A 21,841-nucleotide genomic window follows, 5' to 3' on the forward strand; every position below is an offset into this window, starting at 1 on the left:
TGAGGGCTAAAAGAGAGGAGCGCCTATTTCGCTCCTCAAATGAGGGCTAAAAGAGAGGAGCGCCTATTTCGCTCCTCAAATGTGGGCTAAAAGAGAGGAGCGCCTATTTCGCTCTTCAAATGAGGGCTGAAAGAGAGGAGCGCCTATTTCGCTCCTCAAATGTGGGCTAAAAGAGAGGAGCGCCTATTTCGCTCCTCAAATGTGAGCTAAAAGAGAGGAGCGCCTATTTCGCTCCTCAAATGAGGGCTGAAAGAGAGGAGCGCCTATTTCGCTCCTCAAATGAGGGCTAAAAGAGAGGAGCGCCTATTTCGCTCCTCAAATGTGGGCTAAAAGAGAGGAGCGCCTATTTCGCTCTTCAAATGAGGGCTGAAAGAGAGGAGCGCCTATTTCGCTCCTCAAATGAGGGCTAAAAGAGAGGAGCGCCTATTTCGCTCCTCAAATGAGGGCTGAAAGAGAGCAGCGCCTATTTCGCTCTTCAAATGAGGGCTGAAAGAGAGGAGCGCCTATTTCGCTCCTCAAATGAGGGCTAAAAGAGAGGAGCGCCTATTTCGCTCCTCAAATGTGGGCTAAAAGAGAGGAGCGCCTATTTCGCTCTTCAAATGAGGGCTGAAAGAGAGGAGCGCCTATTTCGCTCTTCAAATGTGGGCTAAAAGAGAGGAGCGCCTATTTCGCTCTTCAAATGAGGGCTGAAAGAGAGGAGCGCCTATTTCGCTCCTCAAATGAGGGCTAAAAGAGAGGAGCGCCTATTTCGCTCCTCAAATGAGGGCTAAAAGAGAGGAGCGCCTATTTCGCTCCTCAAATGAGGGCTAAAAGAGAGGAGCGCCTATTTCGCTCCTCAAATGTGGGCTAAAAGAGAGGAGCGCCTATTTCGCTCTTCAAATGAGGGCTGAAAGAGAGGAGCGCCTATTTCGCTCCTCAAATGAGGGCTGAAAGAGAGCAGCGCCTATTTCGCTCTTCAAATGAGGGCTGAAAGAGAGGAGCGCCTATTTCGCTCCTCAAATGAGGGCTAAAAGAGAGGAGCGCCTATTTCGCTCCTCAAATGTGGGCTAAAAGAGAGGAGCGCCTATTTCGCTCCTCAAATGTGGGCTAAAAGAGAGGAGCGCCTATTTCGCTCTTCAAATGAGGGCTGAAAGAGAGGAGCGCCTATTTCGCTCCTCAAATGAGGGCTAAAAGAGAGGAGCGCCTATTTCGCTCCTCAAATGAGGGCTAAAAGAGAGGAGCGCCTATTTCGCTCCTCAAATGTGGGCTAAAAGAGGAGCGCCTATTTCGCTCCTCAAATGTGGGCTAAAAGAGAGGAGCGCCTATTTCGCTCTTCAAATGAGGGCTGAAAGAGAGGAGCGCCTATTTCGCTCTTCAAATGTGGGCTGAAAGAGAGGAGCGCCTATTTCGCTCTTCAAATGAGGGCTGAACGAGAGGAGCGCCTATTTCGCTCTTCAAATGAGGGCTGAACGAGAGGAGCGCCTATTTCGCTCCTCAAATGTGGGCTAAAAGAGAAGAGCGCTGAATTAGCATCTGAAATGAGCGAGCACGTTAGCAGGTATCAAGTTAGCGTAACGCGTGCAAGGGTGCGTGGGCAAGATGCCCATCACAACCGCACCCAGACGGGTGGAATTATGGCAGTTAGCCACACTTCCTCGCTGCAATTCCTATCGTCGCTTTGTTTCCGTTTCCAAATGATTTGAAGGCAGTTTGATTTTAATCTTCAATTCAGCGGTACTTATATTGATGAAGGAAATGTTTCAACTCGCTATTTCCTAAGTTGGGCAATCGATATCAGGGCCGGGTTGTTCGAGATAGGGGTTAGTTTCTTTCTCCGTGGCCCCACCCATTTGGAACTTTCCCATCTCGTGATCGATTAAGTTTTCGTTTAATATTTTTTAAAAGCCAGCGGAAGTCTCCGAGAAATTGTGTACATAGCGGCTTTCGTTTTCTTTGAACTTAATGGGTTTTTGTCTTTTTCAAAATTGCGCCCGTTACGCGTTTAATATTCCACAAGCTGGTTTTGTCAGGCTGCTATCTAGAGCGACAGGAAATGTCAAAGTCCCCTTTTACTCGCATTTTTACATTATGCTTTTTAACAAAAACTCGTCTTTAATTAAAAAACAATAACTGTTGCATTTCCAGGTTGATAGGGGCGTCGACTAGTCCGTACGCGACTACTTGTTTCCGTTTTTTGACGTTATTAACGATAACTCGATCACGTTAAGTGTAATATTGATTAAAGGAAGCCATTAGTGCTATGAAAACAAAGTATTTTACGCTCAGATTCGTTTATCTTAATACCTTATATTGGAGTCGGAAAATGGATTTTGACAATTTCCGCTCCCACACGCGCTATTCTGAGTGATGCCTACTAAAATATGGCAGAACCCCTTTTGGTTTTTGCTCTTCATTTTTATTGCTTACGTGACAATATGCGCGGGCCTTCTTTGTATAGTTTGCCCTAGAGATGAATTGTTGACGTAATGTTTCGATGACGCAAATCAACCAATGAAATTTGAGTTGTACAAATAGGTGTGTTTTTTAGAGGCTTCAAAGTTATCGAATAGCGAGTTCGATCGCTCGTCGAATAGCCATAGCTTTAATATTGGCCGCCATTATTTGGGTGTACTTTTTTCCAATGGCTAAATGACCTTGGTTTCACCTTGGACGTTCTATAGTTATTTTAACAATCTAAGCTAATCTTATTTAATCCTAATTAAAAGGGAATATAACCTCCAACGCGTTATATTACCACACATCCCTTTGCAACGCCAAAATATATTAAGTCATAGGAAAGACGGTTACCCAAAATGGAGCCCTTGGTGGAGATATATAAACTAGAGATTATAATAATAATTATATATTAAAATTGGTTAATTAATACGACAAAATGATTAAAACAAACATTTATACAAAATTTGAAACTTATCCTTTCGCACTTTTTTATGGACTGCGCAGGTTTTTGTCTCCTTTGGGCGCTTGGAATCGAAAAAATTTATACCTTTATGGAATATTGAGTTTAGGCTACGTCTAGTTCTAGATTTTGGTACTAAGAATAAATTTTTATGACGAAATTCGTGGCCGGTATTAATGTTCAACTTATAATAATTTCGTTATTGATTTATATTCCCTTTAATAAATTTCAACTAATAAGGAAAAACTTAACCCTCTAAATGAAATATCTTAGTAAAATACGTATTTTATATGAAGAGATAAGCGGTAAATGTAGTGAGAACAGCTTAAAATTCTTAACCATTTAGAGAAATTTAATTTAAAGAACTTCGTTGGGACCGTTACATTCCCTCCAAGAACATCTCTTATTAGTATATTGCTTCCGCAAACATTAAATCAAAATAAAAAGCTTTCTTTTAAAACGATTTTTTGGAAAAGGGTTCGAGGGATTCCGTTTTGTTTGTATGTTATTTTTTTGAGATATCGTCGCGAATAAAAGGCGATGTTAAAAACAAAACATTGGCGATGGCCCGCGGCGGATGAGACGTCTTTGCCGCTCTTCTCATCTCGCTCGGGAATGAAAAACAAATTCCCGAAATTCCGTATGAGACGCTGTTGGTTCTCTTTTCCTCCGTCGTAATAAAGATGCCCTGGCGAAAGTTGATATACGCACCGAAATGAATTCTTCCTTTACTAGGAAAAAAAAATTATAACGTATGGAATCGACGCGATATATAAAAATTACTTTCTTTCCCTTCCTGACTTTGAGAATGTCGCGCTAGAGTGGTGTTAGTGTTACCCGCTACTTCCGTCAAAGGCTAGAAAGGACACGCCGTATACCCTATTTCGAATTCGGGTAACGCGAGTGGCGTTTAAGACGTAAAACTTCGTTACCTGTTAGTTGGTATTATAGGCTCGAAGACGGTATATTCCGCGTATACCGAGTTAGATTTGTCTCTACACTGACCCTAATTATTTCTGGAATGACGGAAATCTCCCATATACGTACGAGTCGCCAGGTTCGAAGACCGGAGTCGTCGAGAGGTACGTTTCTCTCGATCATTTCGTGTTCTTTTCCGTCCGTCCGTCCGTTCACGTCTTTGGCAAAAAGAAAAAATATATCTAACCTATTTCGTTGGCCCTTTCCCGTCCCAAAAGTCAACTCGAATTTATTTCGAAATGATAAGAAACGCGCTTTTTTCGCTCCTGGACGTTTTTCAAACTTTTTACGTTATTTTTATTTTTTATTATTTTATGGCTAGACGTTCACTTCATTTCAAATTCGTGTTTTTTCCCGAACTTTTATTTTTTGAGGTAGTTTCCTACGAAATCGAGTTTTTCGTGTTTCAATTTGCGTATGAGCCGTTCCGCTGTCCGTTTAAGAGTTAATCTTGACCTTATGCTATAGAAAAAAAATTCGATTTTTAGTTCCTGTCTAGCGTAAATTTTTATTCGTAGCGGACTCGCTTATGACTCACGTTTTTATTCAATACTCGTAAAGAAGGTTTTTGGCAATGTTGGTGGTTCGGAACTCCGCTACTAAACGAAGGGTACGACTTCGTATTGTAGAAATAAATAACTTAATCAGCATTATTTTGATATTATATTCCAATCATCACTGCCATGAGTTCGTTAAAAACTTCCAAGGTAACGCGAGCTAGCAGCGGCTTCACACGAACTCGCGAAATGCATTGTTCGTTTTCTGTACTGTACCAATGACGTCACCTTAACTATTTGAAATGAAATAAAAACGCGTGACAAAATCACGCGACACCATTTAAAGGGCAAAAAAAAACAAAAAAATTGTTAAAAAGTGAAAACTCGTAATTAATGGTGTCGCTAGATGGCGATTTGGTCTATGCAACCAGCACGCTGAATATCTAAGGAAGACTGATAATTTTGTTAGAAAAGTACGTGGTTTTGCAGTCGAGAAAAGCCAATGATTTTGAACTCGACGTAGTCTTAAGCCCCACCTGTTTCTTCAGACGGATTCGTAACCCCGGTGCGGTGTTAAGCCTAGCGGTACATTTGTACTTTTTTAATACGTTTTAAAATTTTTAGTACGAAAATTCTTTTTTGATTTATTTAGTCGTATTTAGTACGTTTGGAAAAATTTATGATACGAAAATACGTTTTTATATTTTTTTTCATATTTTAGTACGTTTGAACTTTTTGGAGTTCGTTGAAAGTTTTCTAAATAGTATGTGGTCTAATTTCACCAAAAAAGCAGCTGGCTTTCTCCGAATTCCTCTTGTACGGCCCTCTGTTGAAAGCTACATTCACGCTGTTTTCAAGGGTATTGTAATTGTTGACAGCAGTTACATTGCCGGATTCAAATTTAAAAAAGGAAGAAAATTAGTTTCATAGATGTCGCACTAACAAGGAGAGGACCCGAGGTGTTACACACCGATTTTGTTCAAACTCGGGGGATTGGTAGACCTTCATGTAACTTGAAAAATCCTAAAGGAATTTTATTCATTGGGCAACGGGTTTGCCATGGCAAACGAAAAATGTTTTTGACAACATAAAATAACATGGGATTTTGACCGATTTCCCTGTTATTTTTTTAAAATTGATAAAAATGTGACCAATTTAGATTTTTTTCGTCAATTTTTATAATTTTGGTATTTTAATTTTTTTCAATTTTGTAAAAGGTTTCACAGGGAGAACCAGAACCCTTGGAATCGGTCAAAATCCCATGTTATTTTCAATGGGAAAATTTCCATTTTAAGTTGCCAAAAACATTTTTCGTTGCCATGGCAAAACCGTTGCCCATTGAATAAAATCCCTTTAGGATTTTTCAAGTTACACGAAGGTCTCCAATGCCCCGAGTTTGAACGAATTCGGTGTGTAACACCTCGGATAGTCTCCTTGTAAGCGAAAAGTACATTTTCCCCCAAAAAATGCTTCGAAAATACGTTCTGCGATTAGAATAAGGACGTTCCTGAAATCGCTCGGAACAACACTTCCACGGTTCCAATGGAGCCATCATCATTCCAAGTGTAACGTACATAATTTCCCGATGCAACTTGTCTTTGAAGTTTCGTACGTATAAATATGGATCGAGATTCGCTTCCCAACGTGACGTTCTCATCCGAAGTCCCGTTGGCATCCACCCTTTAGGCTGTGCCCGCGGGCTGGCGTTGGTGGGCCGTAAAGGGTTCGTAATGGGTTGGCGTTTCCGTAATTAAATCAGTGGCCTTCGTCGGCGGTTCGCGAAAAAGTCACGTCCAATTTCACGCATCCCACCGCTAGACGCGAAGCTACACCTCTTGTGTCGCGTATATATAATGAGGGATTGTTGCGAAAGAATCCCAAAGTCGGCTCTTTTATTTCGTTGGCTCGCTCTTCGCTTCTGCGTATTATGGGGCTCTATTGTCGGCGGACTCTACTAAAGACCTTTTCACACGAGCCAACTTTTTAAATCAAAATGCTGAGTCAGCAAAAATGGATCAGTGATCCATTTCTTTCTCGCGTACATTTTTGGTGGATCAACTCATCGAACTTTTATTCACACGAACCAACTAGTTGACTCAACTCAAAGTTGACTCCTCTAGTTGGATCCAAAAGTTGGCTCGTGTGAAAAGGCCTTAAATATAACCCTTTTTGTTTAGCTCATTGCGCAATCCGGCCAAATCGGATGTTTGGGGATCCCGCCGCGAATTGAACGGGCCGAATTAGTCACCGTCGACGAATATTTTTTTTTGCTTGTTTTGTAATTTAGCAGGGTTGCCACGCGTCAGGGAAAAGTCGGGGAATTTAAAAATGGGCCTAAAAGTCTGGGAATTTTAAGAATTGGTAAAAATTCAGGGAAAAGTCAGGGAATTCAATTTTATCTTGGCACTTTTTGAAGGTAATTTAACTCTAGATCTATGACAAATTCCACGATAATCAATTATTTCCTTGAATGTTTGGCTAACTTTTTCAACATTTCAATAACCTTTTTACTGAAATAGTCAATCTAAATTTATTAACTTCTGATAAAAGTTAAATATAAAAGAAAAATTTTGGCCTTAATAAGTCGGGGAAATCTCTTAAAATGGTCAGGGAATTTGAATCTGAAAATTTTGAGGCAACCCTATTTAGGTAGTGTGACACTTTTAATAGATCTGTTTGTTGTCAAGGGAAATAATTGGTACGAAATAAGTGTCAGCATTTGAAAGAGATTGATTTGATTCATTTTTAGAAAAATGATTTCGACAATAAAATTAACATTAAATTAAAAACATCTTAAGATTATTACGACCTTTTTCGATACGGGGAATGGTTTGAACTGGTATTTAACCAACTTCTAAAATAAAGTTTGTTCATATCTTACGACAGACGGGTGTAGAGGCGGCGGTGGCCTTTCTGTATACAAATTAGTTACAGAAGCTTTTCTTTGCGGATGGAAAAAACGCTGACTAAATTACCACTAAATTTCAGTTAATAACCGTGCCAATAATAAATCACTAAGAAACAAAACGCGTTTTTCTCTGTACTGAAAAACTGTACACCGCACGGTTGAACAGTATTCTCGTGACATCATCATTGCTGCAGTGGAAGGCTAGTGTATTACCCTTGCCCCCCCCCCCCCCCCCCCTAGAGCTGTGGCGTTCATCTTGTCTAAATTTATCGTGAATACCTCCCATTACTCAGACTAAGGATATTTTTCGGTTGTAAATCATGTAATTGGTTTTTTTTTAGAAAAATCAATATATAAGATGGTTTCTTTTCGCTTGTTCTGGGTTTTTGGAGTAGGTAAAAAGAGTAACGTAATTTTAAACGTTTTTCCAAAATGGCTGCCTGTGGCCTTTTTATTAAATAAATTCTGTATTACTCTCTTTACACCTCCTTTTCAGAAGGAGTAAAAAGAGTAGCCCTAATACTCCGGGACAAGCGAATAGTTTATGGAGCCGAGTAATTATCATCCCCGGAACAGACGAATAAAACGTTTTTGGTTAACAAGAGTACACTTTTAGTCCGAGAACAGGCGAAAATTCGCCCCGCTATTTTATCTTCAGAAATGTCTTTTGTAAAATCATCAGAAACTACTAAGGTACGTGTTTCGATCAAATAATTATAGAAATCTTCTTTAATTCCACTGTTATTATAAGTTTCAGCGCCCGTACTTACAAAAACAAAAAACATTATCCCTGTACATTTTTCACATCGTCTCTTTCATAAACAGGAATAAATTCTTCCTTCGAACATCCCACGTAATTTTTAAAAGGCAAGTTTTGTAAACTCATCTTAGTCCCTGTAATCACCTGACATTTAATTTGGCGGGCGGAAAAACGTTAACTTTACCCTTCACCCCGACTCGGAACGCGTTGCCAAGTGGAGCTCGTAGGCCTTACACGTACCTGGCAACTTTTTTCTCCCCAATGTGTGGGTGATTATGTATTTATGGCGGAGGATGATGAGGACTTATTACCTTATCGGGCCCTTCGACCAAAATCACTCTCTCCCTTTTGGAACATGTACGCGTTAGAAATTCCAAAACTCGCATCTCTACCGTAGAAAATATTTCTTTGCCAAAAAACGGAGGAAAAAACGCGAAACGTCTGCGCGTAATTTTCCGCGTTTCGTTTTCAATAACGTGTCGCAGAAACTGTCAAGGTTTTTCTCTCCTCTTCCTCGTCATCTTTCTCGGAAAGGTCATTTTTTATTCTTAAAAGTGCGATATAACGTCAAATCTTTCAAATGGTAGGATTCCTTATTATTTTTAAATTGAACGTTCTACTAATCTATTTTTTTTCGTGGTAACTTGATCGGGTTCGGGTTCTTATTTATTCTCTTTATACTTTTACAAAAGAATTAATTTTATGGCGAAAAAACGTACGCTTTGGCGTTATTAATCCCTCCATTGTTTGAGAAAATATATATCGACCTATTTTATTAAGTTTTCTAGTTGCAATAGACTTTTTATCTTCGATATATGCCCCTATTGCGAATTATTTTAATTGATTTAACTGCCTTTAGTATTTTCCGATACAGTCGCAATGTGATAAGAAATATATCTTTTGGCTTTATTGTTGCCTAATTATGATGTAATTGTCTCCCTTGGCCTTGTTTTTTGTAGTTATTTAATCGCGACTTTTGAAAAAAGCAACGTTAGAAGTTAGTATAAAAAATTAACGCATCGTTGAAGCAGAAACTGTTAGTAGCCTCGCCCCTCGTCAGATCTTATGTATTATTTAAACGTCACTTAACGTACAATTATATTACGGGTATAATGGGGGTAAATTCTACGTAATTTACGGCGTGTGTTAAACTCGGGTGATCTCACGACCCCGATGGGTAGGCCCACACTCGACGAGTGAAAGTTTTCGGAGTTTTTCGACCGCTGTTCGTTGGAGGATGCCATTGTTTTAACCCCTAATTGTCGTTCAATAGTTAAACAGCTTGAAAAATGAATTTGCTAAATCCCGACATAGCTATATTTTGGAAAAATTAATTTGTTTATTTCATTTTGCACCAAGAATTTGTTTGGAATTCAAGTCGTTAGGCTTAACTCGGTTGTTTTGAAATATTATCTTAACTATATACACCCTCTGGGCTGCGTCATTATTTCGGGAACTTATTCATGCGGGTAACATTTTGGGAACTCCAACGTCTTGAAAGGTTAGAAGGCGTCTCTTTTAAAATTCCTTTAAAACGAAATTAAGGTCAATTTCTTTCATCCGGTACTCCTTTTTTTTTAAAAAATCATCCCCGCTGTTCATTTATCTTCAAAAGTAAACGACGAGATGCAGAAATTAGCCAAATTACTCGAAAGGTTAAGAGATAGATGGGGTTAATTAACGGTTACGAGACTGTCTACCTCCGGGGTAATTTCCCAAGATGGATCAATGCTGCAGTTTTTAAATTTAATATTTTTAAAGGTTTTTTTTGTTTAATCGGTTTCGCTATTTAGGGATGTTTTTTTTTCTTCCTTGGTTGGAGATGCGAAGAGACGGGTCGCGGGTTATATCTCGCTTTTCGATCACCTTTTGACTTTTTCGATATCTTTAGAAACGTTTTCCGAAGACCGCTTCTTAGCCCGTCATCTGGGTTATATATATACTCTTCTGATATACTCTTTTAGATTGTTGCCAATGTAAGATTTTTTTAAATTAGTGGTTGGTGCGTAATTAATTTAAATTAGACCTAAGGCAATCTGTAATTTAAGTTCAGACGATGGCGGGTGTTTGATTAAATTTGAAGGATCCGTTGTTTGGGGTGGCTGTCGTAATACCCCACGCGTCTCATTAATTTAAAAGAGCCGTCTTAATTTAACGGTACGAATGATATAATTAGATTGGTTGAGCTACATTGTCCTAATTATTTTTATAGACCTAATCGGCGTACAAATTTAGCCTGTAATAAAACTTAAATATAATAAAGGTATTAATATCGTATTTTCTATTCCAAAAATATTTTAAGTGTTTTCGCATTATAGCACATTGACTGTTAAAGGATATTAATTTAGCAATAAATATTCGTATTATTTAATTTTAGTAGTATATAATTTAAGTTTAAGTATCGCGATTTAATTTTCTTAAGGATATATTTCAACAGACGCGTAAACCCCAAGAATAACCCGACTTAAATGGGTGCTAGGAACTCGACTTCTATGAACTCCGCTTAAACACTATCATTATATTTCATTAAGGATACATTAATGTAGGACATTTTTCAAAGCTTTATTTATTCTCCCAAGAGCGAGCTTAGTGTTATTTTAACCACAAGCGCGCAATTTACTCCGTTATACGTTACAATTCGATTGGCGAATGTTAAAAATAATGGTAGTTTTCGAACGAGGCCGGGATCTCCTTTAAGTATTATTACCCCCGAGAGTTGGACATTGCCTCGTAACACACCCATTTGTGTTAAACGACGTTGAGGTTCGGCCACCTTACGGGAATTCGCGATTTTAAGACTTTTTTTTTATTTTTGGAGAGCCCAACTTCTATTCGTCGATCGTGGCAATTCCAGAACACCCTCCTAGTTACGGCGGTCTTCAATGGCAAATAAAAACTGGGCCCCTTTCGTAGTTAACTTTCAAACTCGTTTCTACTCAATTTGAGAGAGTAATTTTCTCGAGAATCTTCTTCGCTAAAACGTGGCTGTCCAATTGAAGATAAAAAATAATTTCCCCTTTTTCCCAAAAGGTAAAGAAAAAAATCCTTTTCCCTATGTTATCCCTTTTTCTTTTGAAAGCGCGCTGCTAATAGTTTTTTGGCGACCCTAGCGGAATTCTTTCTCGCGATTCATCAGTTACCTGATAGCTAAAACAAAGCTCAAATTTGGACAACCTCTCGTGTTCTTTTCAGCTTGGATAATCTCGTATTTAACCGTAAGGTAACCTAAGTGTAATTTTATACGCGACGCGAATTGTTACCTGACGTTTGGAGTGAATAGTCTTTACCCGATCGCTAACTATCGTTTCAACTGTCAGTTTAGCGAAAGGGGCGGGGAAAGATAGCGGGGGCGTAGTCGAGAAAAAAGCGCTTTGGTAGGTATCGGTCTTTCTGGCGCGTTATGGCTTAGGCCTAACTATGTTTTTGGAAATATTTCAACGTTCGTTGACACGAGGGTTTCCTCCGCTTGGTGGCGTCCGACTTGGTGATACTCCAACGAGTGTCTCCCTCGCCACTATCTTGATCCGCGCTAGAATGAAAGTTGTCCTTTCTAGTTTATCGGTTAGCCTTCTTCTCGGCATCTTATTTATCGTTAACGGCGCATTGATGGCGTTCTTTTTATACCACCGCTTTTCTCTTTATGAGCAAGGATTATCCTTCTACCAGTAAATCTATCTTTTAGACAATCGACCAGCTATTTTCATCTCTCTTACCATCCATTACTGTTTTATCCCGATGATGCATTATTCGCCCGTAAAAGAATGCGCGCGTTTTCGTATTGATTTTCCCCCTTTAGCCGTTCGTGACGCGATATTATACGGGGATTATTGGATGGGCTAGGCATCTAGAAGTAGTTCGAAAGGCCGTAACCCTTATGATCGGAAATTAATCTCGAATGTTACCGTACCAACGCCTACCCTTATGACCTCGCAAACTAGGCTTCGAAACCCTTACCAAAAGTTTATAATGTGATAATTTATAGGCTACCAAAGGTAACGTTAAAATACGTTGTTGAATTTGGGGTCGAATTATGTAAACGATATAAAAAAATGCCTCCCATCTTTATCGTGTAAAAAAGTGGGTTTTCCATTTACGAAATCGTTGCAAATTTCCCGTTGCTCTTTAGAAAAACGAATATTAAAGGACTGAACGGAGCGAAAAAGATGGGTTCGTCGCTTTCAATTTCTGATTGCGAATTAATTCTATTCGTACCCGCGGTTTTGCCCTTATTGCGTACAGACATTACCCCCTTTCAAGCGTAAATTGGAACTATTAGGTAACGTTCCAAAAGTGGCGCTATTAGGCGTCTGTTTTTGAGGAGCGTCACCCTTTTCGAAATATATTATCTCCATTGATTTTCATCCTTTTAAATGCGGGGGGGGGGGGGGTTGGCACGATCGCGGCTCGACCCGTAACTGATTAGCCTTGAAATTCACGCGGAATTCTCGGGCATACCCCCCATATATTTTCAACGTAAACTCGAGGAATGTTTTTAGCTTCGAGACATGTTTTACTCCCCTCTGGCGGGGGATGCTATTTGCGCTAAAAAAGTCCATAACCTTGATTGAAGCACTCTGATTAACAAATTTTGAATTGTATTAGTGCCACGGTATATTTTGAAGCAGGGAGGGGGTATTTCAATTTCGGCGTTTGCGCAAATGCACTCGATGATGGACGATAATCGATTTTCAATCTGGCCAGTGGTCGCGCGGGGAAAAGCGGACTTATTGGACCATTGCGAGCCAGTCCTGGTTTCTTCAACTCTTCTCGTCCTTTTGCCAAAATCGGTGTCAGATGAGAACGGACGATAATTCCTCTTTTCCCGTTGTAGATGTTGCTGTGGATACGGGGGGGGGGGGGGGGAACGACCTCGCGCTCAATTTGAACGGCTATAAATCGAATTCGATCATCGCGACGATAAACTTAAAAATAGACTCGACGACCGTCACTTTGGATTTTAGCGATTAGTTTCGACTACCATTTCAGGGTGAAAAATTAACATCGCGAATGGGTTAAAGGAGTGCAAATTATTTCGGGGAAAGCAGGCTGTCACGCCAAAAGGAGGTTAAGCGTTGGACGCTATGAACGGGAAAGTACTCTTTCATCTTGGACAAATAAACTACTAAGCAAAACTCCATTCTTGAAAATGCATCGACCGTTAACTTGGAAACTTTATCGTAAGTTGTACCGTGTTTTCTTAACCTCGCAGGGTTGCCACGGTACCTGGAATTCTTGGAAAAGTCAGGGTCTAAAAATCAGGGAAATTAATTTCGGTTGCAAATACGAAACTTTTTCTAAAATATAGCTTTAAAAAAATACAATCTTGGCACAAAATAAGCCAGGGAAAATCTCCGGAGATGGTCAGGGAAAACCTGGAAAAGTCGTGGAATTTGATTGTGGGAAAACTGTGGCAACCCTGCTTCGTGAATGTCTCCGTAACAACGCCCAGTGGTAATCGCCCTAAATTACGCGCCATCTGAAAGTGTTACGAACTAATACATATTTTTCAATTTTTAAGTATGCCGAAATATGATAAATGAATAGGTGTAACTGTACTTCATTTTCTACGCGTCCTTGCGCTATTGAAATGGCATTTCAAAAATAGGAACATTTATTACGTTTGACTGGCCGATTATAAGTAAGAATGAAGAAAGAGCGCCGCGAAATCATTCTTAACACAATGATATAAATGGCTTTTGTCGGCATTGACCTTAGAATCGAGGCGTGGTCGTTGTAAGGTCAATCGTTTTAGTTAACCGCGTTTTATTCGCGGTGTACGGTTTTAAAGGTACGCCAGATAGTTACTCTTTAAAACAATGAAGAATGAAGCAACCGTCATCCGTCTTCGTTTAGGTTTAAATCCTCCCCCTGTTTCGACTCCCCCCTCGCGTTGTAATTTGTTAAAATATCTCCCGGAATTCGTGAGCAACCTTGAATTTCGACTCCCCGACGTTTTTAAACCGAAAAAACACCAACCATAACTTCGCTTAAGTTCCACCACTAGTTAAAATCAATTTTCACCCGCGTAACTCTGGGGAGTGTCTTGAAACGGACTCCTACCCAAATAGCGCCCTTCGGGTATCGATTTTACACCCCATTTATATATTAAGCTGGTCACCAGACTTTCGTACTTCTCATTCGCGCCATCTAGGAGCAACAAACACAAGGAGAACGCAGCTATCCTTTAAACACGCAGGGTGACCAGACTTCCTATATTTCCTATATTTTCCTATATTTTTAATGCCTTCCTATAATTTGCCTTATTCTTACCTATTTTCCTATAATTTCACGGTGTTTTGAAAATTAAAGAACTTTTTTGTACGTATCATCATCTACTGTAAATACTGCCATTTTCGAACAATATCTTGAAATATACGAGCTTTGTAAATCCGCTAAGTGATCCAATAATGCAAGAAAGCAGTGTACAAAACATTATCAATATTCTAGGTGATTCGAGTCAAAGTATACCGATATGCAATAAGTACCTTATTATTTTCCCCATATTTTTCTTAGCCTATTTAGTTTCCTATATTTTCCTATAATTCGCCTATTTAGTTTCCTGTATTTTCCTATAATTCGCCCCTAAAATTCCTATTTTTCCTATAAAATTTTCAAAGCTTTTCCCTGGTCACCCTGAACACGCTAACGAAGTGTTGTGTACAAATTCCATTGGACGAGCCTTTACGCTGAACGTTTTACGGAAAGGGGGAAGATAATTTCCGAATTTTCCCTTTCCGACGGCAGCAGGCGCTAAAGCGTCTAACCAATGAAAATTGTACTCAAGAAAATGTACGACTTTTGACGGGTTGCGTTCTCCTTATTTGGGGTGCTGTGTTTGTTGCCATAAACCCATCTCTCGTACATTTGCCAGTGGCTTCTTTTGAATACTGTAGTAAAGTCAAGGTGTGGGGTCAAACCTGCTGGCTGCTGGGAGAAAGTTTATTTTGATCCAACATTTTCCAAACACCTTGTATATATTTTTATGCTCGGTTTTGGGACATTTTGATATAGTTTTAGTTCTTTTTTTTGGACAGCAGTTTGAAAGAGTTTCTTGTATTTTCTTCCGTATTTTTCTCGTATTTGCCCCGTTTTTTTCCTCGTACATATTCTTCGTCATGCGTGGTTAATGGGCCCGAAAAATGGATTTTGATAAGCAAAATATATATACTTATACTTCGACTAGTAGATACGTCGAAACTATATACGTCGTGTAGTTCAATATTTTCTAGGTTTACTTCGCGTGATGATCGGGTAGGTTTGGAGAGTTGAAAAAAAAACACCCAGTATTTTAGCGTATGGTCTGAAAATCTTTCCTTATTGGGAGCCCCTTTACCGTAACGATATCGCGTGCGCCTTCAATTTCTTAGAATATACTTCGATCTAACCCCGCAAAGTTCGATCCAAAGATTTCTCGAGAAGCGTTATTGTCGGTGTGCGCGCGCTATGTTTGTTGTGAAAATAAATTTCTTAGTTCCTTACACATTCCGTTCCGCTATAGTTATTTGTTGGTTAAAATAAAGGTATATTTCTATATTTCCATTTTTGTGGTAAAATTCTATTTTGGTATTTGTGATATATTTCTAGGATTTTTTAACGTAAGCCTTTGCCTTATTTAACATAAGGCATAAGATGCGGATAAATTTTAACAACATTTTGAAGAACGTTTCCGGAAACAAAGTGCCTACGAACGCGAAAATTCGACACTGGTTAGATAGTAGGCGAAAATGGGCCAAACCCCTGTAAAAATGTTCTAACCGCATTCCCTCACGTTTTGCGGGTAACCCAACGAGTAGGGGAGGTTTTTGATAAATTTTATTTATCCATCCCGGAGTTACCTACAAAATAAAGGTCATCTCGTAAATATCGTTTACGCTAAGCTGTAATCATCTTCTAAACATACTCGCTCGTAAATGTACTACTTTATCAGAAAACTTCAGGTTTTTCGAGTTATTCTTCAAAATTATAAAGACTTCGGCTTTCCTAAAAGGCGTCTAGAAAAGTTAGGAAACTGTACTTTTTGTATACATTACAAAACGCGTTTGGGGAGAATCTAAACACTTATTTAAAAACAAAATGATGTATTGCCCAAGTTTTTCCCTTTCTCACGGTAGAGTAGAAACCGCGAAGAATTTTTCCAATTTTTATTTTTCCGGTTAACGCGATAGAGAGAAAAAACCCCGAACCGAGTTAAGAGATCTTGCGATGGATTTAAAGCGTTCGTTTTCTCCCCGAAAGTACCGACAGACACGATCCAGAAGTTAGATACGATTGATTTCGTATCATTATAGTCTTAAGGTTTCCCAAATAGCGTAGATCTCCATCCTCCGGTAAGCGAAACCGGGATTCAATTTATTTGATTAAATTACGTAATTAAGGAAATTACTTTATCATCACGACTAATTGACCCTGCTGTCGTAAATATCCCATTTAGATAATTGATTTCTGAGAAATTCGGAGGCGATAGGCAATTTAGGCTTAGTCCAACAAGATCGTAATCGCGTCAAAGCTATACCGACTTATCATTAACGGAGTCACCTGGTGGCGCTAGTAGTAACGCGCTAAATCAAATTCCCCTTTTGGAGTATTAAGAGTTAACCCTATCGTATATATGGCTAACTTGTATATATAACTGGAGGGTATTCTCTACAAACGGGTATAAATATTTCCCAATCGTAAGGAGAAGGGATAAAAAATGTCCACCCCCTGCCGCTAGTTTTCTTAATTATAGGTCGACTCTTTGAAATGCGAAGCTTTCCCCCCCCCCCCTTCGCCTTTGGTTTATATTTCGAACCAACCCTCGTCGTAAGTAAAACCAGTCTTAAGGATTTTTTAAAAGGCCTACATATAACTTGCAGGTATTTAGGTCACCGCTACGTACCGCAGTTCCCCTTTTACAGCGGCGCGTTTCATATATTTTAGTCGTGACGTTCGAGCTAGGGCGACTTTTACGAAATTATCATCGAGTCACAATACCTCCCCCCTTCATCCTATACGGCGAAATAGATAAACGAAGAATTCCGATTCCTCTTGGAATCTGTCGCTCTCGCGGCGGGGGGTCCGAGGGGGTTTTATTTCCATTGTAAACAGTTGACATATTCGGCGTAGCGGGAGAGGCCAGCAGTTTTGTTTTAAACCTAAGCTTAACACCTCGATACGGTTGGCTTGCCATTTTAAACACTTACGCTGTTGGGTTAATAGTATTTGAATAAATTACAATTACCGCTACTCTTGATATATTTTTTCCTTCATTGTTTATAAATTTCCCCGCGGGCCATTTTCCCCGACTTGGTTTTTTCCCCGTTACATTTGGACTTATTTGAAGCGGTTATTGTCTCGCAAACTCATCTTCCGTCTATGATGAGAAAAATGTCTCGGACTTATTGAAAGCGTTTCACCCCTGGGTTGAATTAAAAATGGCCGTCTTCCATTGTTTTCTAGTTAGGACCTCTTGGAATGATAATGTAGAAATGTAATGGCGGGGTGATGGGTGACAATTTCCGTCGCGGCTTTCCGACTCATTGATACGATGAACTATAACAATGGCTTTGAAATCATTTAAAATTTATCTCGGTTCTAGTATCTCTTCTCCACCCTTTTTCTCCATAGACAAAATGTAGCGCCTATAACCGTATGAGAATTAACCATCTTCATTATCAAACGCGGTTTCGCAATCCATTTCGTTAAAATTTTCGCTCTGTTGTTCTCTCCGTAGGTGTCTCGCTTCGAAATCGGTAAAGGATGCCAGGAGTAACGAATGCTAGTGATTCGCTCTGGCCTAGTAATGCGGTGGATGTAAAGTACGTAATTGTTTTTATTATCTAGTAGTATTAATATTAAATTGTATCCGTTTTTGGGAATATTTTGTGTTTTGACTATATGTATGTATGTATGTATGTATGTATATATAGGCTCTATTCTATCGTTCTATTATACGCTAGGATAATGGGTTACGTCATTATATTGTGGCCCCATAAATTTCGTAATCCTCCTCCCCTTTATCCATTACGTGTTTTATAGTTGATTTATGAAGCGCAAACTTTACCCCATAACTGGCAAATTTTCTACATTTTTTTTCGTCTTATTTATTTTACTGGATGAGATAGCATTTTTTTCTGTAAATGAGTCGAATTTAAAATTACGCCTTTTTAGTATTTACGAACCATCTTCTGTTTCCATAGTAACGCGATACCGTACCGATATAATTGGAAGTTAATTCGTCGGTACGTAAAAACCGCTCACGAACTAGGTTTAAATATCGCTCGTAACGCGTAATTTTTCGAATAGCGTTATCTCAACCTTACTCCGTACAGTCTTACGGAGTTGTCTGCCCTCTACCGTAATCCAATTAACAAATCCTCGTTATACTAGGCGATTTCGTGGTTCGGTGTAGGTAGGATCTTTTCTCAACGTCACGAACACTCGCCCTTGTTTCGATATTTACAAAGTACGTAAGCGCTCGAAAGGTACGTCCACCCGAACGAAACTGGCTCCTAGCCCCTGACGGGTTAAGCTTTACCTTATCTCACCTGTTTGCTTTCGCCATTTCTCATTTTCTCACCCACCCGCCGGCTGCGGTTCTCTATATGACCCGAAAAAAGTTTTCTGGCGTAGTTTGCCAATATTTCTCACTCGAAATTTTAGTCGTTTAGCGGGCGCCATTGGGGAACGGCGCGATATTCACGCCACGACCTGGAAAAGAGGCTTTTTTTGCGCGCTGCGGATTTCGCTATTATTTTCCCCCTTTTTTCAATGGTTTCGATTTCGAAAATCGTTCTACATTTTGCCACGCTGATTTGGTTCTTGGGTTGACTTTACGAAGACATCGCGCGCGTTCGATCAAGATCGTTTTCGCGATTTTAACGAGATTGAAGTCCGATTTTCATTCAATTGTATTTGTGCGCGTGCTTATCGATCGTTGGATTAATTAATTGACGAATTGTGGAATTGAATATCTTCTACCGCGTTTCGTGTCTGAAGAATATAGTATCCGGTGATCATGAAACTGAAAAAGGATAAGGATAAGAAGAAGAAAAAGAAGGAAGCCGAGGAGGATCTGTTTAGCAGAGATTATCCTCCCGAGGAAGATGATTTCGATGAGTAAGGATTATCATCTTTGTGCCCGTTTACAGGGATCATTTTTAATCGATTTAGAGAGCGTAGTACAAGGTTCGTATACGACCTGTAAAAGTCAGGGAATTTGAAAATGTTTCCAAAAGGTCAGGGAATTTGAAAATGTTTCCAAAAGGTCAGGGAATTTGAAAATGTTTCCAAAAGGTCAGGGAATTTGAAAATGTTTCCAAAAGGTCAGGGAATTTGAAAATGTTTCCAAAAGGTCAGGGAATTTGAAAATGTTTCCAAAAGGTCAGGGAATTTGAAAATGTTTCCAAAAGGTCAGGGAATTTGAAAATGTTTCCAAAAGGTCAGGGAATTGGAAATTGTTTCCAAAAGGTCAGGGAATTTGAAAATTACCCTAAAAAAATCGGGCAAATCAATTTCTGATAGGTACGAAGTTTCACCCAAAATATTTTGTACGCTTGGTACTCTCGTCTGCAACACAATTTACCAATATAAAGTACATTATTACTGATTTTTCGAAAAAAAAACTTTTGATTGATCACAATTTTTCCCTAATTCTACACCTGATTATTTAAGTGACCACCCGTAGGTTTCATCCTCTTTATACGCAACTTGAATTCAGTAATGCTGAAACTCTCAATCAATACGGAATAAATTTTAAGATTTTTATTTTACAATGCTATAATTTAAAAATTATATTTTCATTATATTTTACGTTTTGTAATCGGATCAATAATAAATATTTCGTACGAATCATCCGACTCGCCTTTTGGGGGTGACATCTTATTTAATTTTTATCTTTAAGCAGGGACGAATAAAAAACTGAAAAGTAATTAAATATAAATTATAATAAACTAGGGATGCACCGATATATCGGCCTATTTTTCTAATATCGGTATCGGCCAATATCGGCTTAAACGAAGAAAAATATTTTCAGGAAAAACTTTAAAATAACAATTTTCGATGAAAAAACTATTCGATTTGTGATAGAAAATATGTATCACGTAAATTGAAAAGATACATTTTCTTGCAAACTTCTTTTAAGGGGGAAGAATACGGTAAAATCCTCTTTTTCGTTCAAGCTGAACGTTTCTGTTATAACAATTACATAATTGAATTATATTTTTCTTATTAGGCTGAACCTTCCTCTAGTGCTTAAAATAATTTTAATTCTAATATTAATAGTTAACGAGATATCAGGTCCTAACTAAAGGGTAGTTTGGGCGCTTGTCCAACTCGTTTAGCTCCGGGGGTCCGAATTAAAACGTAATAACTTAATTACTTTTAAATTTAAGATTGTCAAAATTATTTTAAGCACTAAACAAGCGGCGGTCCTACACTTAGATATTAATTTTATAAGTTAAAATACAAAATTAAAAGAGTTCAGACAATGGACACTGTAGTCTTCCCCCTTAATGAAAAATTGGAATAAAATGCTATGACAGTGCACTGAACCGAACCGTCTATTATAATGATTTTATCATATAAACTACTGTTACGATAGATAGCCTTGTTAATATCGGTCAATATATCGGCTGTACCCATATCGGTGCATCCCTACTTATAATCAACATCTTAAAACATGCGCCAGCTAGTCAATTTGCACGGGACATGATTTTATTAATGGAACAATTTTAAAATGATTTTTCCGTGAAAATACAACTACCTGTTAAGGTATTTTTTCAAATATATAAATAGCGTGCTTAACCCAATAACATAGGATTCTATCCAACGGGAATATACCATTGGGTCGAATTCCCAATTAATCGAATAAAAAAATATACTTTCCCAATTGATCGAATTTTAATTTTGCAATCCCATTTATTCGAAAAAGTAATAAAAAATTGAAATCTGTTTATTTAATCAGCTAGCTAGGGCTGCTAGGCTAATACCCAAGGCACCACCTTAGGCCTAAGTCATCAAGCGACTTTTGAAGACATAAATTCAGGTGGCCGGGTTAGGTTAGGTTTCATGCTTTCACTTGTGAGCAAACAAAATGTTGGTCGAATGGGATTCGGTTGACAAAAGCGATAACATAGTGGTAGTGTAGTGCGCTAAAACGCAAATTTGATATCGGTCAATTTTAAATAGTTAGAAAAGTCTAGTGGAAATGAAAAAAAAACAATTTAAACTTTGGTTAGGAATATTAAATTCTAGTATAATCCCATCAATATACCTAAACAATTGAGTTATACGAAAATTGACGGAATTATTTAACTGTCCAAGATTGTAAAATTATTCTATCGTTTTCATATTTGCTATAGCCATGTAGTTTATAAGGGAGCGCGTGAAATATCAACACAGAACGATTGCCCCGCGTATTTTTGTACATAATATTTATTTGTGTTCAGATGTAAACTCACGTCTTATAGCTAAGCGCAAATCAAATGTATCGGATAGGAAAATAAGATACTTATTCTTTACTATCATAGAAACGCGGTGCAAGAATGTCACGTTGATAATGCAGACGACAAATGATAAACACGCATGCTATCGCTATCTGCCATTTCCAGACAATTGTAGCGATTGCGCATTTTACTATTTCACGGATCATTCCTTTCTAAGAAACCCTGTTGGCTCGTAACTAACCCGCGATTACCATAAGTCGGGTCGTCGCGCCGCTGGTTCATCTAGACTCGATCTAATGTCTCCCTAAATGCCAACCGTCATTTCACCTAAGAAAAAAGGTAACCGAAAGTTCATTCATATCCGCGATTGCCGCGCGC

At 38.8% G+C, this 21,841-nt stretch overlaps 1 protein-coding gene across 8 annotated transcripts in view; it reads left to right on the plus strand.

The window, feature by feature from the left end:
* LOC149941127 (epidermal growth factor receptor kinase substrate 8-like) overlaps positions 1–21,841 on the plus strand; it is a 54,044-nt gene that overhangs the window by 20,947 nt on the left and 11,256 nt on the right. For 3 of the 8 annotated variants that reach the window (XM_090180097.1, XM_090180098.1, XM_090180096.1), the window contains one exon: positions 17,752–17,836. In XM_090180097.1, coding sequence (XP_090036223.1) covers positions 17,778–17,836 — 59 coding nt within the window. In that variant the 5' untranslated portion in view covers positions 17,752–17,777. Of the gene's footprint in view, positions 1–8,603; positions 8,623–17,751; positions 17,837–18,316; positions 19,137–21,714; positions 21,803–21,841 lie in introns of those variants that run through there. The other 5 variants (XM_090180100.1, XM_090180101.1, XM_090180094.1 and 2 more) reach the window with 5 other exon arrangements.

Source organism: Leiobunum rupestre, chromosome 6 (assembly GCF_980474605.1).
Source record: "Leiobunum rupestre chromosome 6, qqLeiRupe1.1.hap1, whole genome shotgun sequence".
Classification (NCBI taxonomy): domain Eukaryota; kingdom Metazoa; phylum Arthropoda; class Arachnida; order Opiliones; family Sclerosomatidae; genus Leiobunum; species Leiobunum rupestre.